Raw genomic sequence first — 16702 nt, forward strand, 5'->3', positions numbered from 1 at the left:
ATGGGGGGGTAAGAAGGAAGCTTTGCTAACATGACTGAAAGTTTTATGCTCTTGGTCTTTAAGAGCTGATTTTCTTGTGTGCGTATCGATATTTAGCACGTCGACGATGCAGAATTTAGCAAAAGCCAAAATTTTTTTTTTTTTCCCCAAACGGGGATGGAAGGCCCTCTAATGTTGCCACTTAGATTAGCCACACAAACCTTACAACGCCCAAGTTTATCTTCTAATTGTCTGTCTCAAACTTCTCATCCTCTAAGTAGATTATGTGGTCCATCCTCTCTCTTACAAAATCGCCCGCCGTCAATTAAGTCCTCATTTCTCCTCCCCGCTCCCCTTCCGTCGCCGCCTTCGCCGCCTCCTCGCCGTCATGTCTCGGGCTCGCATCAGTCTTCCTTTCCCAGGACGGCCGCCAGTGATGTCGGTCCATTAAGCCCGTCTGGCAGATCTGACCAGAGGTCACCGGGGTTGCCATGGAGACCGCAGCCGCAGGCCTCCGGGCGCTGTGCGTGCTGCTCGCCCTGCTCCTGAAAGGTGAGTGTTGCCTCGTTTTCTGCTGAAAGTAGCGACAGCGGGCCGTTGGGCATCTCTAAGGGGATCTATTTATGGCGTGCCGGTTCGTGCGAACCTCCAGGGTCGACCGGGTTAGTCTGCTACACGGCGGTGGAGTCGCTGGATTTAGGCTGCCTCCTGCGGTGGGATTGTCCCCATGCCAGTCCTAATACCACCTACACCGTGCAGACAAAGACTCAGGGGTAAGTCCTCGAGTGTGTGTGTGTGTGTGTGTGTGTACTACTGCATTTATTGCTTTGCTAATTATCTCTCAAGAATTCCCCCCTCTGCTCTTCCATTAATTTAATTGGACCCCCCTTCCCCCTCCCCCCCCACACACACCACACACTTTAGTTGCTCACATTGTCTAAATTTCTACATTCTGGCACTTTGAGCGTGCCGATGTTGCATTAATCATAAATATCAAATGGGTAAAGAGGACATAAAGATCACATTATTGGAATATTCTCACACTGAAAGCCTTCTTAATTTCAGTATCACATTTATGCTGGATTTTTTTTTTTTTTTTAAAAAGGGCTTAAAAGGAATTATTCTGATTCTGATCATTCCATCACCTTTTATATTCCGAATTTTCTTTGCAGATTTGCTGCAGATTAACCCCCTCACAGGGGGCATCCTATTAGTCATGGGATGCATATCAGCATCTGACTGTAGCGAGAAATACTGACATTAAATACAATGAGAAAGTTTGGAAATATCAGTTTTCTGACGGTTATGTCCGAGTTCTGGAATTAAAATGGAATTGCGCAGTACTGGGAAGTGTTAATCCCGAGTTCTGAGATCTCGTAAGTGCTTTAGTAAATGTTAGTTGGCTTCTACTCTTATTAGGCAAAAACATCTAAAAACCAATTACAGTCATTGTTTTGTCACTCTTGGTGGACTTTCCCTGAATTTCCTAATAATCTCAGGTGTGTTCTGGGCGCAGGGACCCCTGGCAGGACGTCTCCTGGTGCGTCTGGGTCTCGGCGCGCACCTGCGACCTCTCTCAGGCCTTTTCCAACTTCGAGCTGTACAACATGATCCGCCTGGGCGTCCACCTCAGCCCCAGCGCCACAGTCTGGGTCCAGCCGCGCAAGTTTGACTACACCGACTTCAGTCCGTCTGCTCTTCTCTGAACTGGGGTTCTGGACTGTTGAGTATATGTAAACGTCGGGTCTTCCCTGCCCTCCACAGCTTTCAGCCCCCCGTCAGTCTCGGTGTCCCTCAGAGATGAGCGCCTGCTGGTGAAGGTGCAGTTCCCCTGCGCCGTCAGCAGGAGGTGCTCGCTGGAGAGGTGCTGTCCGATCTCTGAGCTGATCGACCCCTGGACCACCGTGACTGTGTGCAGCACCACCGGCGACCCCGACTGCCAGGTCTGCCTGCTTTTTCACCTGTTTTTGTCCGACTTTTACAGAGAACCCGTGCATGAATTTTTCATTCATGTCCGCCAGAAATAAGCACATTCATTAGAAATTGGGATTTAAATCCAACTGTCAGTGATTTAAAAGATTTTATGTCCTTTTTATTTTGAAAACCCTCGTTATTGTGTGTCGCCGCAGAGCCGAACTGTTTGGACGCAGGAAGTGGTGACTTATGTGGACTTCGCCGGCTTGGCTCCAGGGCGGACTTACTGCGCCGTGGCCAACTTCTCCTACCCGACCTTCTCCATGGCCGCTTCTGCAAAGTCCTCCCCCCAGTGTGTAGAAACCCGCTCCAGATCTGGTGAGAGAGCAAAGCAACCGGAATTTAAACCTTAATAATCCGGTCCAGAGGCTATCAAATGATCATTTTAGGACTTCTGCCCTTTCTTTGTGTCCGTCTGTTATTGAAAATGGTGATAAGTGAGATTATTGTGCACATCTGATGCTAATCTGCTGCGTAGGACCTGTCAGGAAGTTCCTGGCGGTGGTTGCTCTGTGGTGATTTGTGTAAACCTCCTCAGGACTGATGCCAGTGCTGGGTCTGGGAATCGGGTTGACCTCTCTGCTCCTCGTGCCTGTTGTCTCCGTGTTACTTTTACGACGGCACCGAGCCGCACCGACCACTGGAAACCCCAAACCTGCGGTATTTATCTGATTTCCATCCTAAATCGTTGTTTAAAATTCGTCACGGAGACCAACTAAGAGGATTTTTCTAACCCAAAGGCACCTGATCACGATCCGGTCTCTCTGGTCTCTCTGTCCCTGGTTCCCGTTGAGCTCTGCGACATCCGTGTGGAATTTGACGACCAGATCTCCACAGGGTCCTCCTCCAGTTCCCAGTCTGACCAGGACCAGGATCTGGAACATGTTCTGGTCCCCGCTCCACTGTGACTCCAGCATTGTGGAACAGTCCTGGGGAAGTGCTGGAAGGAGGTCTGGACTTGGTATCCCACCTGTGCCTCACCCTTCTAGGGGAACATTAGGGTCAAATAGAAGCCATAACCTTTGTCACTGTCCTCAAAAAGGTTTTGCAACGTTATGGGGGTCACAGAGCTTATTGGTTTCACCAGGGAGGCAGAAATAGTTCCCAAACAGCTTTATTTATTTTTTTTTTTTGAGTTTTCGGCAAAGGTCCAGTGACCTTTTGGCAACTCCATCCAAACCGTAAGCCTCATAAACAAGAACTAAGCAGATAAAGGCTATTTTTAGCATTCTTGGATGTATGACTCAGTTTAACTGTGACTGATGCCCCCCCCCCTCCACAAACTGCAAATTCTCTCCTCACATATTTTTGTTCAGCATTTTGCTGCTGTTGCACTTTTTCCGCAACATCTAGGCGCCTCGGCGGTTTGGCCGTCCAGCATTGTTTGTTTCCTTTTGTATCTTTCCAGCGTCAACACTGACGTGCTGGTTATTCAGAGCTCACTCCTGCCGTGCGTCGAGATGACAACCGTACATTAAAATCAAAGTTTAAAATCATGAAAGTCAATGCAACAGACCCGTTGGCCCCACTAAGACGGCCCTTAAGTCGTTTTCGTCAGGCTCTTTACCTAATCGGGAGCAGTAAATTATTAAAGTCCTTATTTCTGCATGTAAAAAAACAAGTGTGATCATAATCATTGAGCTATCAGTGAACTGTGGTTACCATAGCTAGCTGCCTAAAGAACTTAAACATTGTTTGCATTAATATAACGATGAGGCCAGTTTCCAAGTCTTGCAAGAAGCGCTTAGTCACTCACTTACCCTCGGGGTGGTGGTGGGGGGGCAGTTTAAGCTTCTTTTGACCCCCAACGTCGATGGTATGACCGCCCAGATGGTCGGCAATGCTCAATTACCAAACCTACCGCGCACCATAAACGCTGCACGGCAGCATTTCTTTCGGCTAAAATCACGAAAAATATACAGTCTTTTTTTTTTTTTTTTATAAATATAAAAAAAGATCAAATTGGTGGTAGGTTGACTTTTATCAACAATCATTTATTTGGCCTCGCGGCCTTACGTTAATAATTATTGTACATTATATACACATAAGCAAACAAAGAGTTCTACGTCCTTGTTAAGCGATCTTGCAGTGAAAGGTTGGCAGTGCATTCTTGGCCTTTTAACAGTGTCATGTTTCCGTCTCTATTGCAAACAAGCGTTCGGTGTCAGTCGAGCGGGAACCTCAGTCAGTCTTGGACCGGGACGTTTGACCCGGTTCAGCGTAAGCGTTGCCGTCCCTGCTCATCTGCGCCAGTACTGAAGGGGGGACAGGTCAGATATTTAGAGGGAAACATTAGTTAACACGTTCACTTTGCTTTTTTGGAGCGAGTCCTTTAAAGTGTAAGTGAACGTACCTGAGCAAACTTGTGTATCTGTTCCACCACGGCAGCAAACAACGCGCCCACACTCTCGTCAATCAAACTCTGCATGTAATGGACCGCCTCCTCGTCTGACAGGTCCAATCTAAACTTGTCCTGCACCTGGAAGAGACGAAATGTGGCTACTTCCCACGCAGCGTTCCAAAAACATCCCCAATAAATCTAACGATAAAATGCTCGTGTGCGTGCTTTTATTTTGAAATCCCCCTTTTTACAGCTGGAATCATAGTGTCTGAAGCGAGTCCCTGATATTTGCACCGTCTTCTTACCTTCTTAACAGTCTTGTCAGGCTCCAAGGCGATGTCAGGAATATTGGCATCCACCATCAGAGAGAACAGGTTGAGGATCAGGTTGGAGTATCTGAGACAGAGAAAAGGAGTTTCCATTACTCTTGAAGCTAGTTTGAAGCCCACGTTGTAGGTTTAATGCAGCAGCTCTTAGCTGCGCCCATGTCTAACCTCCTGAGGTGCAGGAAGGCCGTGTAGCACTGCTTCCTGAACTCCTGGTACTGCTCGCTCTGCATGCCTCCCATCCCCTCCACCATCTCCTTACTCAGCTTCATCGGCGGCGGCAGCGGTTTGGGGTCCCGGCCCAGGATGTAGCCGAAGTCGATGTGAAACAGCTTTCCTGGAGAGAAGGCGGCCATTAAACCGAGAAAGCCCCGGATCCCCGGTAGCCTGAAGAAAACGAGCCCGCGTCCTTCTCACCAGTCTTGGTCAGCAGCAGGTTGTCCAGATGTCTGTCTCCCACCCCGAGGATGTAGGTGATGACGCAGTAACCAGCTGAAGACAGGCCCATGAGGGTTATGCCATTGATTTAGAGTGTCGGGATCAACGGGTAATTAAAAACCAACCCACCACAGCTCTTGACGTAGGTGTCCATCACCTCCGAGCTGATGCCGTAAGGTCCTTTTTCACTCGGTGCGTGCTTCCTGAAGAAGCTCTGTCAGAATAAAGGGCCATGAATGAGGCGTGGCAAGTCGAGGTGGGCCGAGTCGTCACTCTTGTTATGCTAACCTGGATGTTGCCTTCAGTGGCGAGAACTTCAGCAACAGGGACCGACTGAACAAACTGCATAAAACCTGAGGGAATCACGGAACTGGATTTCAAAATTCTAACGGAGACGATTCCAAAGTCCGGAAAAACGATGAAAGTGAGGAGGAAAGGCTCTTACCGTGCTTGGTACTGGTGGCCAGCACTTTGTAAGGTGTCAGCTTCAGGTCCAAATTCTCTTTCCGCAACAGCTGTTTGGCCCCAGATCAAATGATATTTTCCACAATTAGCCACAAAAACCAACTTGTGCGACGTGTACGTTACCATTTTGAGCCATTTTGGAGCGAGAACGGTGACGCAAACGTCGAGGCGTGCGCTTACCTTGTCCATGAGCGAGATGATCTGAAGGATCAGCTGGTCCTGCCTCAAGTCATCGCCGTGTTTGAAGATGACGGGGTACATGGCTCCATCCTCGGCCTTGAAGATCAGCTTGGCCGGCATCAGCGCGCTCTGAAAAACACCCGCGGTCAAGCCGATCCAGGATAAAGTCAAACGGGCCCTTCCGGGGGACGTCGTCCGTTACCTTAAAGAGGGTGGCGGTGTCGGGCACGATGCCTGTGATCTGAATCTGGGGCTCCAGGGGGAGCGGGATGGACTCGAACTCCGAAAGGTTCACCTTCTCGTTGTCGGCCAGCAGGGCCTGCAGCCGCTCCGTCTGCGCAGAGCGTGAAAGGAAACGCTCGCGTTCAACGTTCAAGCTCACACCTGCAGGATGAATTGGAAGTGCGTTCCGGGGACGTTCTCCAACGGACCTTTTTCTTTCGATTTCCGCTTTCTCTTTGCACAGCTTTCATCAGCTGCACCAGTCTGTTCACGAAGGTCAGCTGGGAGGCCAACAGCGACCGCATGATCCTCACGCTCTTGTCGCCCTGGAGGGGATGGGAGGTGTCGGCATTAAAACGGGGCGGAACGGACCTACAGGAAGACTTGTTTGTGGCGAGACAGGGCCCCCCGCCACTGGTCCTGACCTTCAGCAAAGCCTGGCTGAACCGCATCATGACGTTCAGGTACATCTGAGTCTTCGGGTCTCTCTGCTGGGTGTCCTGGTCCTCGCACTCCACCACCACGTACCTGAGGCAGCCGCACAGCGCGTTGATGCACGGCTGGAGTACAACCATGCTTTCTTGAACTGTACTCACCAGTATAAATAGTTGGCCAGGGTGGAGTTCTTACAAGCACGGGAGATGAGAAATGTGCACAAGTCCTGCTGCAAAGACATGTTGTCCGTTGTGTTCCGGTGACGGATGAAAATGTGCACAACCGGTCGACTCGGCAACATTTCGTACCTCTAAATTCTCGCTGTCGGCTCCTTCCTTTCCTTTCATCGTGGTTGGTGAAGCTCCGGGTGTGCAGGACAGAATCTGAGGACTGTCCCAACGGGACAACAAGGGTCATTTTCTAAGATTTGGAGTTAAGAACTGATGGTTCTAGCCTGGCTAGAACCATGTCCAGGTAGAACGCTCTGGTTCAGAGCAGGGAACACAAACCCTTTCGTAAGGGTTTGTCCCTGCTCCAGTTCCTGGCTGGAGGTGGACAGAACAACGCCAGTACAAATCGAAAACACCCGGAGGGATCATGACGGCTTCTGAAAGAACAACAATCAAATTCCTCGCACTGAAGTTCGACCCGAGCTAAATTTAGATCCGGTTGCGAGTCATTTGCTGACCACAGCCGAACGGCGAGTGCCAGTGAGTCAACGCTGCTGGTGGTGTTGGCTTATTAACAGTCCACAGCCGCAGCAGCTGAGCTCCGTAATCGTCTGAAAGTCCCTGGCTGCCTCACCTGCTGCCAGGCTCCAAGCCTCCCTGGATATCGCTGAAGTTTTCATACTTGAGCGCCTGGACCAGTTGGAGAAGGTACATCAAAAGGTCCTGCGGGAAGCCGGGAGCAGGGATGAGAAGAACTGGTGGTGAAACGGTGTATTTAAGGCAGGGGTGACCAGACCCAGTCCACAAGGGCTGCGATCCACCCGGCATCTCTGTCCTACCAGGTAAGGAAGCATGGCTGGTAGGACAGAAACCTCGGCTGGAGCGCAGCCCTCCTGGACTGGGTCTGGATACATCCTGATCCAAGGTGTTTTCTGTAACTTCCAACTGGCTTCCCGCCTACCTCATCATCCGCCTGCTGCAGCCGCGCCACAGCGTAGCGTCTGACCGTAGGGTTGGTGAACTGGGAGGACAGCAGCTCCAGGGAGTCCTCCACATCCATCGGCCTCCACTTCCCGAGAAGCTCCAGGGCCTGCTTGGCCTCTTGTGGCAGGTCCCAATTCACGCACTTGAGGAACTTGGTCAGGGCCTGAAATATGGCGGAGGGGGAAGTGGCGTATACGTCCCACGATGCAAACCCGAGCGGCGTCAGACGCACTCACCTTCTCCTGTGTGGTGAGGTAATACCTGAACTTCCACACCAGGTCCTGCTCCTCGGAGCTCAGCTGCTTGGTCGGAGGGTAACTCACAATAATCTAGCGTCACGAACACACAGATCAGCAGTTATCAGTAACTATTATGGGGGACATTTGAGCAATATCGGCTTCACGGGACTTTCTAGTAGCCCCATGCTGCGCGTTACTGACGTTCAGCTGGTCACGGGTTGCAGCGTTGGGCTTTAGGTCATGATCCGAGGGTCCGCTCCGGAGGCTACGAGCCAGCTTGTGATGCTTGCTCTCAACCAGGTTCTCCTTGAGTGGAAACACGGTCAAAAGTCACATCCCATCGGTGGCAACGGATGTACTTTAGTTATATCTCTGCTTTCACTTAAAAATGATTCTCTCTCTCTCTCACCATCCCCATCTGTGGGTCAGGGACTTTCACGATGTCACAGCTCGTAAGAACGGGCGACTCATCATCTCCATCCTGTGCCGAAACAAAATAAATTACGCTGTTCTGTGGTGAAAATCCCCTCGCTCCACATATCTTAATACCGTACTCACCTTCTCGTAATAAACTATGCTGTACTCTTTGTCGTTTGCTTTGACACGGGGAAACTCCACCATGAGGTACATGAAGTTAGAGCTACGCTTCTCACTCTGCAGAGACATACAGGAAGACAATTTGAAAAGGAACCAAGTTCAGATGCAAATGTGAACATCTTAAATACTTCAGTATTTCAAATCACTTCGGATAGGAGCTTGTGCGAACTCTGAAAATGGGAACGGCGGCGAATCGCCTCACCTCGTTGATCATCTCGATCTCCCTGAAAGTCAGACGGTCCAGCCAGTCTACTTTCACCATGTGGCCCTGTCGATGGGCCTTCGTCAGCTGGATACAGAGAGAGAGAAAGTCAAGGAGACGGGGGAAGGGGAGAGAAAAATACCGAAACTGATGTTGCGGCAAAAAAACGGTCACAGCATGGTGGCTGATATGCAAACAGGTCAGCCAATCATGCACAAAACCCAGTGATGAAGCCAATCCAGGTTGTCCGTCACACACACACACACACACACAGAACAGCCGATCCAGTTATGGGTCAGTGTGGGTGTCAGGAATGTAAGTACACATGGGGCCATGGACAGGAGGCCTAGAATTAGTATTGGTAACCTCAGATCAAGTGCACATAAACGAGTATTATGGTGGTTCAAAGGTGATGGAGCTTTTCAGAACATGGCAAAAATATTAAGCTGGTGTCCAAATATCTGCAAAACCCTTTAAAAAAATGTGTGTGTAAAAGATCCAGGCATGTCACAACAGTGGGGATGAGTTCCAGAACCTTTAGGCAGTATAAAGGAAGGACTGGAGAGTATCTGCAAAGGTCTTATATGCACACACAGACACACTGCACTGGCAGCAGTAACTCACATCACCAAGTACCTCCAGATCAGGACTCTGGAACAGACCATGGTTTAGACCTCTATTTTTCATGTTCACAGCCACCTTAGCCTGTGTTTCAGGCAGTCCCATCATTCGACTCTACCCCTTCTATATACAACCCCCTTAAGGCTACCTTAGCGAGTCTCCCCATCTGGTCTTCTGTCAGGCTGCTGCTTGTGCGTCCCGGTGTGGCGGTGGGGTCGCCACCGTCTCCCTCCACTCCCGGCCACACTTTCAGGTCATGCATCCCTTGCCGGAACATGCTAGAAAGAAGCAGACCTGTCTCGGTGACGTTTGGATTGAAAGACTTCCCGCGTTTGCCGTATCAGAGATTCAGCTCACCCGTATTTGCCAAACAGCGTGACGGTGGTCCCCCCGACTGGGACGGCCCTGCCCGGTCCATAAATGTCCCACACCGTGAGAGCAACCTGGGCGTTTTGAGGAAGGTCTGGGTACTTCACCGGCAGCCGCAACCACTCGTTCCAGCTGCGAAGAAAAGTGGGGTTTTCAAAATCAATCAGAACCAAAAACAAAAAGACAGTTTAATGCTCACTTCCAACGGGTGCTGAAGGCTTTGTACGAGGTGCGGACAGGCAAAGCCAGAGGTTTTCCTTCGGCGAACACCTGACATGTTACGTAGAGGTCAGAGCAGTTCTCCTGGTAGAGACCGGAGAACCTCAGCATGGGATCTTCAAGAAGGGCCTTGTAGCTCTTCTGCTCCCGTTTTCCTTCTAAACTGCCTCTGGAAGAGGTGAAGATGGGTCGATAATCTTACACTGGTCATATGAACTCCAAGACATCAATCACATACAAACAATTAGCATGCAAATTAAGCAAAAACATTGCAAACTCGAACTGCACGTGAACGTAACATTTAATATTGATATACTTATATATTATATATATATATATATTACTGAGAAGCGATTTAGTCTTTTTAGAATAAAAGACCCGTGTGTAAAACTATTCTATGGTGACAAACGCAATAAGGTGAACTAGATAAATCATCTTATCCGGACTGTTGGTGACAACTTGTGTCAGCAGAATGTCGACACAATTTCGCAACAACGCCTTCAGATATTTACGCGATTGTGCCAGAAAAATGTGTTTAGTCCGATTTTACCCATTTACAGCTTAAAGTTAGAATGTGCCCGAAGGCGGGAGGGGGAAAAAAATACTGCAGGACAAAAACAAAGAAAAGACACCAAGCCTCCTGTCACAAGATGCGTTAGTTGTGCCTTCCCGGATAAACGATACCGAGCACGAAACTTACATCTTAAGTTGCACATTGATGTCCAAGTCACAGCTGTAAACATAGTTGAATTTATCAGTTTCCATCTTCCGATTGGAAAGCGTTAAATTCGAAGCAAAGGCTTGAGAATTGCAACATTAAATCCCGACAGGTTTGACGACACTTTGCGAACGGTTCGGTTTGCGACAAGGCCTCAGTTCCACACAACAATAAACTTAAACTACCGCTGAGAGCAGGGCAACGTTCTCGGCCTTTAATAGGCTCGAAACACTTAACTTGTGTTTCCTGCGCTCAATATAAACACCTGATTTTGCCAACTGTTTCAGTGGACATCTTTCGATGATTTAGATAGCGACACAACATAACAGCCACCGGATTCTATTGCCAGGCTACAATAATCAATCCCCGATGCGGTGGCTGTCAGAACCTACTCGCGATCGAGCGGCTCATCGTTGTACTTTTGCATCGATTGGTCACGTCTGGGAAGGACAAGGAGGAAGTAGAAAAGAGGCAGAGTTTAAAGTAAAGGTATTAAAGGAACAACCCGCAAGCAGAAATATTGAGTTAATTTGAAGAAGGAAAATAACTGAGCAGTGTTTTGTACAGTTTAAAATAGTTTCTGTGCTTGTATGTAATCTTCTGTAATAGAGTTGCTCTGTACTACATTTTTCCCTTCTGCAAGTTTACTGTCTTTTTGAGTGTTCAGGATAAGATTTTTGTTTCCGATTCACCATGAAGATGTGTGATCATCCTGAGGTTCTTATTAAATCCATTGGCATCAACTGTTGCTGCATCACAATTCACTTGTTACAAATTAAATGCACATCTGTGACAAGCAGCAGGTGTGTCACAGGAAAATCCTCCTCTTTAATTTCAAGCCACTGACATCATTCTGTCAGCCGTGAGTCATATGAATAAAAACACATCCCTGGCTATTGGAGGCTGACTACTGCTGGGTTATCTGAGAATACTGTGTAAAACACCACGTTACGAGGCCTCGGAGCTTCCTGCGACAGGGCTGAGAGGATTTTCCAATGACGCCCTACTTCTGATGAGATAATTTTTTTATTGGAGGAAGCAGGGTTGCATTTGGATGGGTCATGATTTACAGGTCTGACATTTTCTTGCTTTTTTGCCCTCATCAAGACACCTTACAAGCACAATGATTACACTGGTTTGCAAAATGTGGGAGCTTTGTTGAGTAGAGAAGTGGGAATTGCAGCATGTTCATTCTCAGTTTGCACACTAGCAGGTAGCAGAGCTTGAGCAGCTGATTAGAAATTCAGCAGCATATAGTTTGATAGTGACACCCCAAGATGCCTCCGACTCTGCTGACTATGGTCTTGGACAACAAAACGAACAACAACAAAAACAACAAAAACAAATTCAGATACTCAATCTGACAAGAGTAATTTGTTTCTGATGACATGATGAATCAGCATTCTTAAACATGTGTTTTACATATGCAATGTCAGTTTCTGCCCCTTGTGTTAACTGAACCGCACAAGAGTTTGAAATGTTGAATCACGTTCTATAATTCCATTCCCTCTCCTGCCCACCCTCTCTTAGTTACTGCACTGGATGTGTCATTGTTTCTATCACAGGAGGTTCATGCCCACTGGAGCACATCGAGGTGTTCTCCAGAGTGCCCGAAACAGTTCCAAGATACAAGATTCTCTTCTGTTTACCACCCACAAATCACCACCGAATCGTTCCCTGATGGATGTCATCTTCAGCCAGACCTTCGAGTTGCATGACGGCGCCGACCCCACCTCCGATTGCAGTCGTAAGAGCCTCCGGATGTATAAATAAGAGAGCAAAAGTGAGGTGGACCAGATGAAGATGGAGCTCTCCGTGGTTCACTTTGTGCTTGCAGCTTCAGGGTTTCTCCTCTGGGTGGGCGGTAACTCTGCTGCACCCATGGTGTGCAACTTTGACTCCAGAGGTGAGGTCGGATGTCCTCAACACTTGGTTTGATCTGGATACAATAGAAAATGTGTTGTTTGCCTAAAAGTGTTTGTGGTTTTAGCGCTTTGTGTCTTTGAGGGGAAGAACTACTCACTGGGCGACAGCTGGATGGACAACGCTTGTCTGCAGTGTACCTGCCTGCATCCCGTCGGTGTCGGATGCTGTGAGACGTGAGTGCTCACACAACTTCAATGGTTCTGTGGAGACTTGCTTCTTTTATTTTAATGAAGGTGCATTGAAAGTGTCTCTTTACACTACCCACCTCCCAGGGTGCATCGGCCAGTGGATTTCCCCGCGTGGTGTCAGGTGCAGGTGGAGCCGGTTAGCTGCAGAGTGTCCCTGGTCCAGACTGTGGACCCTCGTCTGCCCTGTTTCCCCGGCGACTCCATGCAGGACCCCAGTCACGGATCACCTCGACTACAGCAGCAGCTACAGGGGTAGAATGGATGCTCTGTGAAAATAAGGCTTAGTAAAGGGTAAAATCATTCACCATTGCACTTGTAATCGTGTGGAACAGCATCTGTGATTTTTGAGCGTGTCAGTCTGTGAAAATATAGTTGTTTTCAAAGAAATTCAAAGCAATTAACACGCAGCGCTTCGTATTAGGTATTAGTCATGGCTATAAACTTGCTAAAAGAAGTAACCAAATGTCGATTAAATGTAGAAGTATGTAAAACACACACACACCATAACCTCCAGCATTAACTTTGTTGAATTCTACCTGCTCTCTGCTGTAACTCACATACTATCTGAATAAAGAAAATACACTTTTTTTGGTGAAAACATGCAGAACTTTTGATGTGATGAATTATGTCCTCACACATTTCAAATATATATCGCACTTTTAATTCAATTTTTCTCCTGTAATTTTTACATCTGAATATAACTGCTCAAAATTAAACGTAAAGAGTAAAAATATTTGAAATAACAAAGAGATGTTAAGTGAAATGAGAAAGAACAACAATGTTCAGATCAAAAAAATATACATATGAAGAGAAAAAACATGAGCTGCATGCTTTCTTTGGAGTCCATTGCTGCCTGTGTACAACTTCTTCAGTCCACAAAAAATGGTGATTTGTTCTTAAAATGTCCAACTTTAACATCTTTCATCTGTATAATAAAAACCAATGTCTCTCTCTCTCTCTCTCTCTCCGCACCTCATTTGTCAGTCAGATATTAATACTATTGGACCCCGTAAAGTGGGACATGTAGGATGCCAAGGCCGGGTTGGTGGGCAAAACTTTAATGGGCAGATCCCAGCTGAATGTATCCACGTCGACATGTTCTGTGCCGGTCCACACGATGACCTCCGATTGGTTCTGCAGCACCGTAGGCGGTTCCAGCGGCTCTCGGGCAGTGACGAATTCAAAGTGCAGACGCCACTTCAAGTTCACTGCACAGAATCAGAGTTTTCAGTCATTCAAATGACGACAGATTCACAGAGAGACACATTTAAGCCTTCTGGTGACTGACCTATGTCTGTGCTGAAGCCTGGTGTGACATTGAGAGGAATGGGGAGCGAGAAGTGACTCGAGGCAGTGTGGAGGCACGATTCCAGGTGACGACCGTGACCCGTCACGCTGACCGCCTGCACCGGACGCCGCTGGTACTTCTGCTGGATCTCCTCCTCACTCTGAAGGCTGACGGAATACTGTAAATCAAACCGGCGTTGTTTTTGTTTGAAAATGTTGCACAAATACTGAGCAGAGCAATACGTAAAGACAGGAACGGCACCTGCAGGCAGGGAATGTCTCCCTCAGAAAAGTTAAACGTGCCGATGATATCCTCCCCGAGTCTGTAAACAGTCTTGAAGATGCAAAATTTGGCCACTTTCCCACGCATATTGGTGATATTAAACATGTCTGGAAAAAACAAAACAAAACAAATAACTTAGCGTCTTATAATGCTGACTCAAAAGAGACTATTTAACAAATAAAGTCTTTAAAAGGACAAACAACTAGCAAAATGCTACGTCTGTATAACCAGCAATGTGGAGAGATGCTAAAGGGAACTAACGTGGACAACGTCTGGATGTCGTGACCATCAGCATGTCCAGTGCTCTCTCTAAAGGCTGAGCGTCCCTGCGGCTACCCTCTTCTTCCTCTAGGAATGGGTTTGAAGGGGAGACCTCCTCATCTTGAGGAAATGGCGGTTCTGGCATGCCTGGAGATTAAATAAACAGTTCTGGGTAAATAGTGAACAGGTTTGTGCAGGGCGGTTTCAATCTAGTCACGAAAACACCGTCGGGGCTAAAGTCACACACCTGATTATTAACTAAAATGTAAAATTATTTAAATGCACCCAACCTTGCAGAACAAGAACTCTGAAGGGAACTCTGAGCAGCTTGATGGGAGAGTTGACTCTCTGGCAACCGATGGTCAATTTGTAGACATATTTAACCGCCTGACCGCGGAAACTTGGAGGACCATCTATGGGCACAATCTCACTGTAGGAATCTGTAAAAGACAGAAAACAAATGGGCATTTTGAAATCTTAATTATCCCACAATGCAAGTGTAGCGTTCACACCTACAAGTTTTGCTCTCCCCGGGATCCAGACGCAGGTCACAGAATAATATTTTAGGTGGGGTGTCCAGCACACATTGTCCTCGCTCGCCTGTAAAAGGAAGGGATTTTAGGTTATTTGAGCCAGACTGCAATGGTCTGCATTGTTACTTAACAGTAGGAAAAAGGCCCTTCTTGTGATAGAAACAATCATGGATCCAGGAGACTTTGACCCTGGAGGGCCAAGGGGCTTTGATGATAAAGCAACCTATTACATTCTCTCAGACTGCGCTACCACTGACATATCGATTATATTATGTACCTTTATATTACTACTGCCCACTATTGCACTGTATTTCAGCATCAGTTAACCTCAATCTTATCTACAAGACTATTTCCAAACCTCAGCATTGCGAATAAATGCCGTAAAACCTACTGTATTCCATTGGAAATATGTTCTGACGGATAGCCCATCCTGGATCCTGTTACTCAGATGAATACAGGCCTTACTCAAACATGATCCTCTGAGCATTCAGATCACTGCCCAACAACCTTTATTAAAAGACACCCAAATCTCTCTCCCCAACTACCTTGGTTCTGTAATTGGAATGATAGTCCATAATCTGTCCCTAAATTAGCAATCCAAGGCTCACCCTTAAACACTTCACTGACCTCTACTTGGAATGAGCACCGTGTCGCTCCCAGCCTGAACATCTTGCTTGTTGCCCTGAATGGGTAAAGCCACTCTGCTCTCACTGGCATGAAACTGGCAATGGATCTGGGCACTGGCCCAGGCAAGCATCTCACTGGTTCAGACAGGGGGGAAAGAGTACAATTAAAAAAGCATCTTTTAACGGGGTGTTTAGTTCTCCACATTGACACATTAATGGAATCTAAAAATGCATTCAAAATGTATCAATGCATGGCATTCAAGAATCAGCCCGTAATTAAAGCTTTATTGTAATCCCTGAACAAATAAGAGGATGACAACCTGCTGGCCGATGTGGAAAAGTGAGACATGGGGTTGGTGAAGGTTATTAGACACTCCATGAGCTCCCCGGCGAGGAACACGGGCCCTCGAGCCATGGAGGCCACCACTTCGATCATCTGAAACGCCAAACATCGAGTTACCAAATAAATATATATGCAGACTCCACAGTGTATTCACAAAGCTGCTATGGTATGATAGCAGATACACAGTCCTGCTCGGTCAAGGAGAACGCATACCTTTAGATGGAATTGTAGAAACCAAGAAATCCCCAATGTTTTCTATTCTAAAAGCCAAAGAATTCTGATTCTATTAAATATTGCGAAATATTAAAGCCGTCTCACATGATCGATGCATAGCTTAAACTATGAGCTAACGTCGAAGCTACAGTAAACAAATATGTAGCTACCAGATAGCAGCGGTGGAATGTTCAATACCTCACCCTGGGAAGTGGGACACCTAAAAATATGTAAAATTGAAATTAAAACGAATACCTTTTTAAACATATATTTTTATATATGTTTAAAATTCTCTAATTGCATTTGCATCCATATCAAACGTGTCTAAAACGGCAAACCCACAAGAAAATATTATAGTTTCGCTTTTTGGTTGGCCATTTAAAGACTTGCCGTGGGATACTCCCCGGAAAACGCAATGTTGTTATGGTAACTATGAGGAACAAGGACGTTAACATATATAAATATCCTACACATTCACGTATTCCAACCGCTATATCTGAATATACCGCTGATCATAAAGAAGGAACGAATTTAGAAATGACAAATAAAACACCCCTAAAGCT

The 16702-nt window shown here is 47.1% G+C and overlaps 4 protein-coding genes across 5 annotated transcripts; 2 read left to right on the plus strand and 2 right to left on the minus strand.

The window, feature by feature from the left end:
- Positions 1–186: 186 nt before the first annotated feature.
- On the plus strand, positions 187–3402 carry LOC115250811 (uncharacterized). The gene is made up of 7 exons (XM_029841006.1): positions 187–531; positions 632–752; positions 1496–1665; positions 1744–1922; positions 2109–2271; positions 2492–2613; positions 2694–3402. Exons 1-7 carry the CDS (start codon positions 471–473, stop codon positions 2859–2861), a joined length of 984 nt encoding a protein of 327 aa, XP_029696866.1. The 5' UTR covers positions 187–470; the 3' UTR covers positions 2862–3402.
- A 524-nt stretch (positions 3403–3926) lies between these two features.
- pik3c3 (phosphatidylinositol 3-kinase, catalytic subunit type 3) lies at positions 3927–10844 on the minus strand. Of its 2 annotated transcripts, none has more exons than XM_011616811.2 (25): positions 10462–10844; positions 9742–9930; positions 9531–9674; positions 9322–9451; positions 8553–8639; positions 8312–8407; positions 8163–8234; positions 7955–8059; positions 7751–7843; positions 7492–7677; positions 7165–7253; positions 6669–6750; positions 6522–6586; positions 6351–6453; positions 6135–6251; positions 5906–6037; positions 5704–5832; positions 5504–5573; positions 5347–5411; positions 5188–5272; positions 5038–5112; positions 4789–4957; positions 4600–4690; positions 4307–4432; positions 3927–4208 (listed from the first exon to the last, which is right to left on the minus strand). In XM_011616811.2, the coding sequence occupies exons 1-25, from the start codon at positions 10524–10526 to the stop codon at positions 4194–4196; spliced, it is 2580 nt and encodes an 859-aa protein (XP_011615113.1). In that variant the 5' UTR covers positions 10527–10844; the 3' UTR covers positions 3927–4193. The 2 variants fall into 2 exon arrangements, with proteins under 2 accessions (XP_011615113.1, XP_011615112.1); XM_011616810.2 differs by having other exon boundaries at positions 6522–6589.
- A 1408-nt stretch (positions 10845–12252) lies between these two features.
- msmp1 (microseminoprotein, prostate associated 1) lies at positions 12253–12849 on the plus strand. The gene is made up of 3 exons (XM_029841088.1): positions 12253–12385; positions 12470–12578; positions 12678–12849. Exons 1-3 carry the CDS (start codon positions 12277–12279, stop codon positions 12847–12849), a joined length of 390 nt encoding a protein of 129 aa, XP_029696948.1. The 5' UTR covers positions 12253–12276.
- A 382-nt stretch (positions 12850–13231) lies between these two features.
- On the minus strand, positions 13232–16556 carry rgp1 (GP1 homolog, RAB6A GEF complex partner 1). The gene is made up of 9 exons (XM_003975932.3): positions 16140–16556; positions 15904–16019; positions 15585–15718; positions 14941–15024; positions 14715–14864; positions 14425–14571; positions 14143–14270; positions 13882–14059; positions 13232–13801 (listed from the first exon to the last, which is right to left on the minus strand). The coding sequence occupies exons 2-9, from the start codon at positions 16017–16019 to the stop codon at positions 13578–13580; spliced, it is 1161 nt and encodes a 386-aa protein (XP_003975981.1). The 5' UTR covers positions 16140–16556; the 3' UTR covers positions 13232–13577.
- Positions 16557–16702: the final 146 nt, after the last annotated feature.

Source organism: Takifugu rubripes, chromosome 8, assembly GCF_901000725.2.
Source record: "Takifugu rubripes chromosome 8, fTakRub1.2, whole genome shotgun sequence".
Taxonomy (NCBI): Eukaryota; Metazoa; Chordata; class Actinopteri; order Tetraodontiformes; family Tetraodontidae; genus Takifugu; species Takifugu rubripes.

Excerpts from the sequence above, each read along its gene's own strand:
- LOC115250811 (XM_029841006.1), top strand. The coding sequence starts at position 471 with ATGGAGACCGCAGCCGCAGGCCTCCGGGCGCTGTGCGTGCTGCTCGCC. Across the intron at positions 532-631 it reads GCTCGCCCTGCTCCTGAAAG|GGTCGACCGGGTTAGTCTGC; the intron begins GTGAGTGTTGCC and ends GCGAACCTCCAG. Across the intron at positions 2,614-2,693 it reads CTGGAAACCCCAAACCTGCG|GCACCTGATCACGATCCGGT; the intron begins GTATTTATCTGA and ends TCTAACCCAAAG.
- pik3c3 (XM_011616810.2), bottom strand. The coding sequence starts at position 10,526 with ATGGAAACTGATAAATTCAACTATGTTTACAGCTGTGACTTGGACATC. Across the intron at positions 4,958-5,037 it reads CCTGCTGCTGACCAAGACTG|GAAAGCTGTTTCACATCGAC; the intron begins GTGAGAAGGACG and ends CCTTCTCTCCAG. Across the intron at positions 4,691-4,788 it reads GCCTTCCTGCACCTCAGGAG|ATACTCCAACCTGATCCTCA; the intron begins GTTAGACATGGG and ends TCTCTGTCTCAG.
- msmp1 (XM_029841088.1), top strand. The coding sequence starts at position 12,277 with ATGAAGATGGAGCTCTCCGTGGTTCACTTTGTGCTTGCAGCTTCAGGG. Across the intron at positions 12,386-12,469 it reads GTGCAACTTTGACTCCAGAG|CGCTTTGTGTCTTTGAGGGG; the intron begins GTGAGGTCGGAT and ends TTGTGGTTTTAG. Across the intron at positions 12,579-12,677 it reads GGTGTCGGATGCTGTGAGAC|GGTGCATCGGCCAGTGGATT; the intron begins GTGAGTGCTCAC and ends CCCACCTCCCAG.
- rgp1 (XM_003975932.3), bottom strand. The coding sequence starts at position 16,019 with ATGATCGAAGTGGTGGCCTCCATGGCTCGAGGGCCCGTGTTCCTCGCC. Across the intron at positions 14,865-14,940 it reads TCCCGGGGAGAGCAAAACTT|ATTCCTACAGTGAGATTGTG; the intron begins GTAGGTGTGAAC and ends TGTCTTTTACAG. Across the intron at positions 14,271-14,424 it reads GACATCCAGACGTTGTCCAC|ACATGTTTAATATCACCAAT; the intron begins GTTAGTTCCCTT and ends TGTTTTTTCCAG.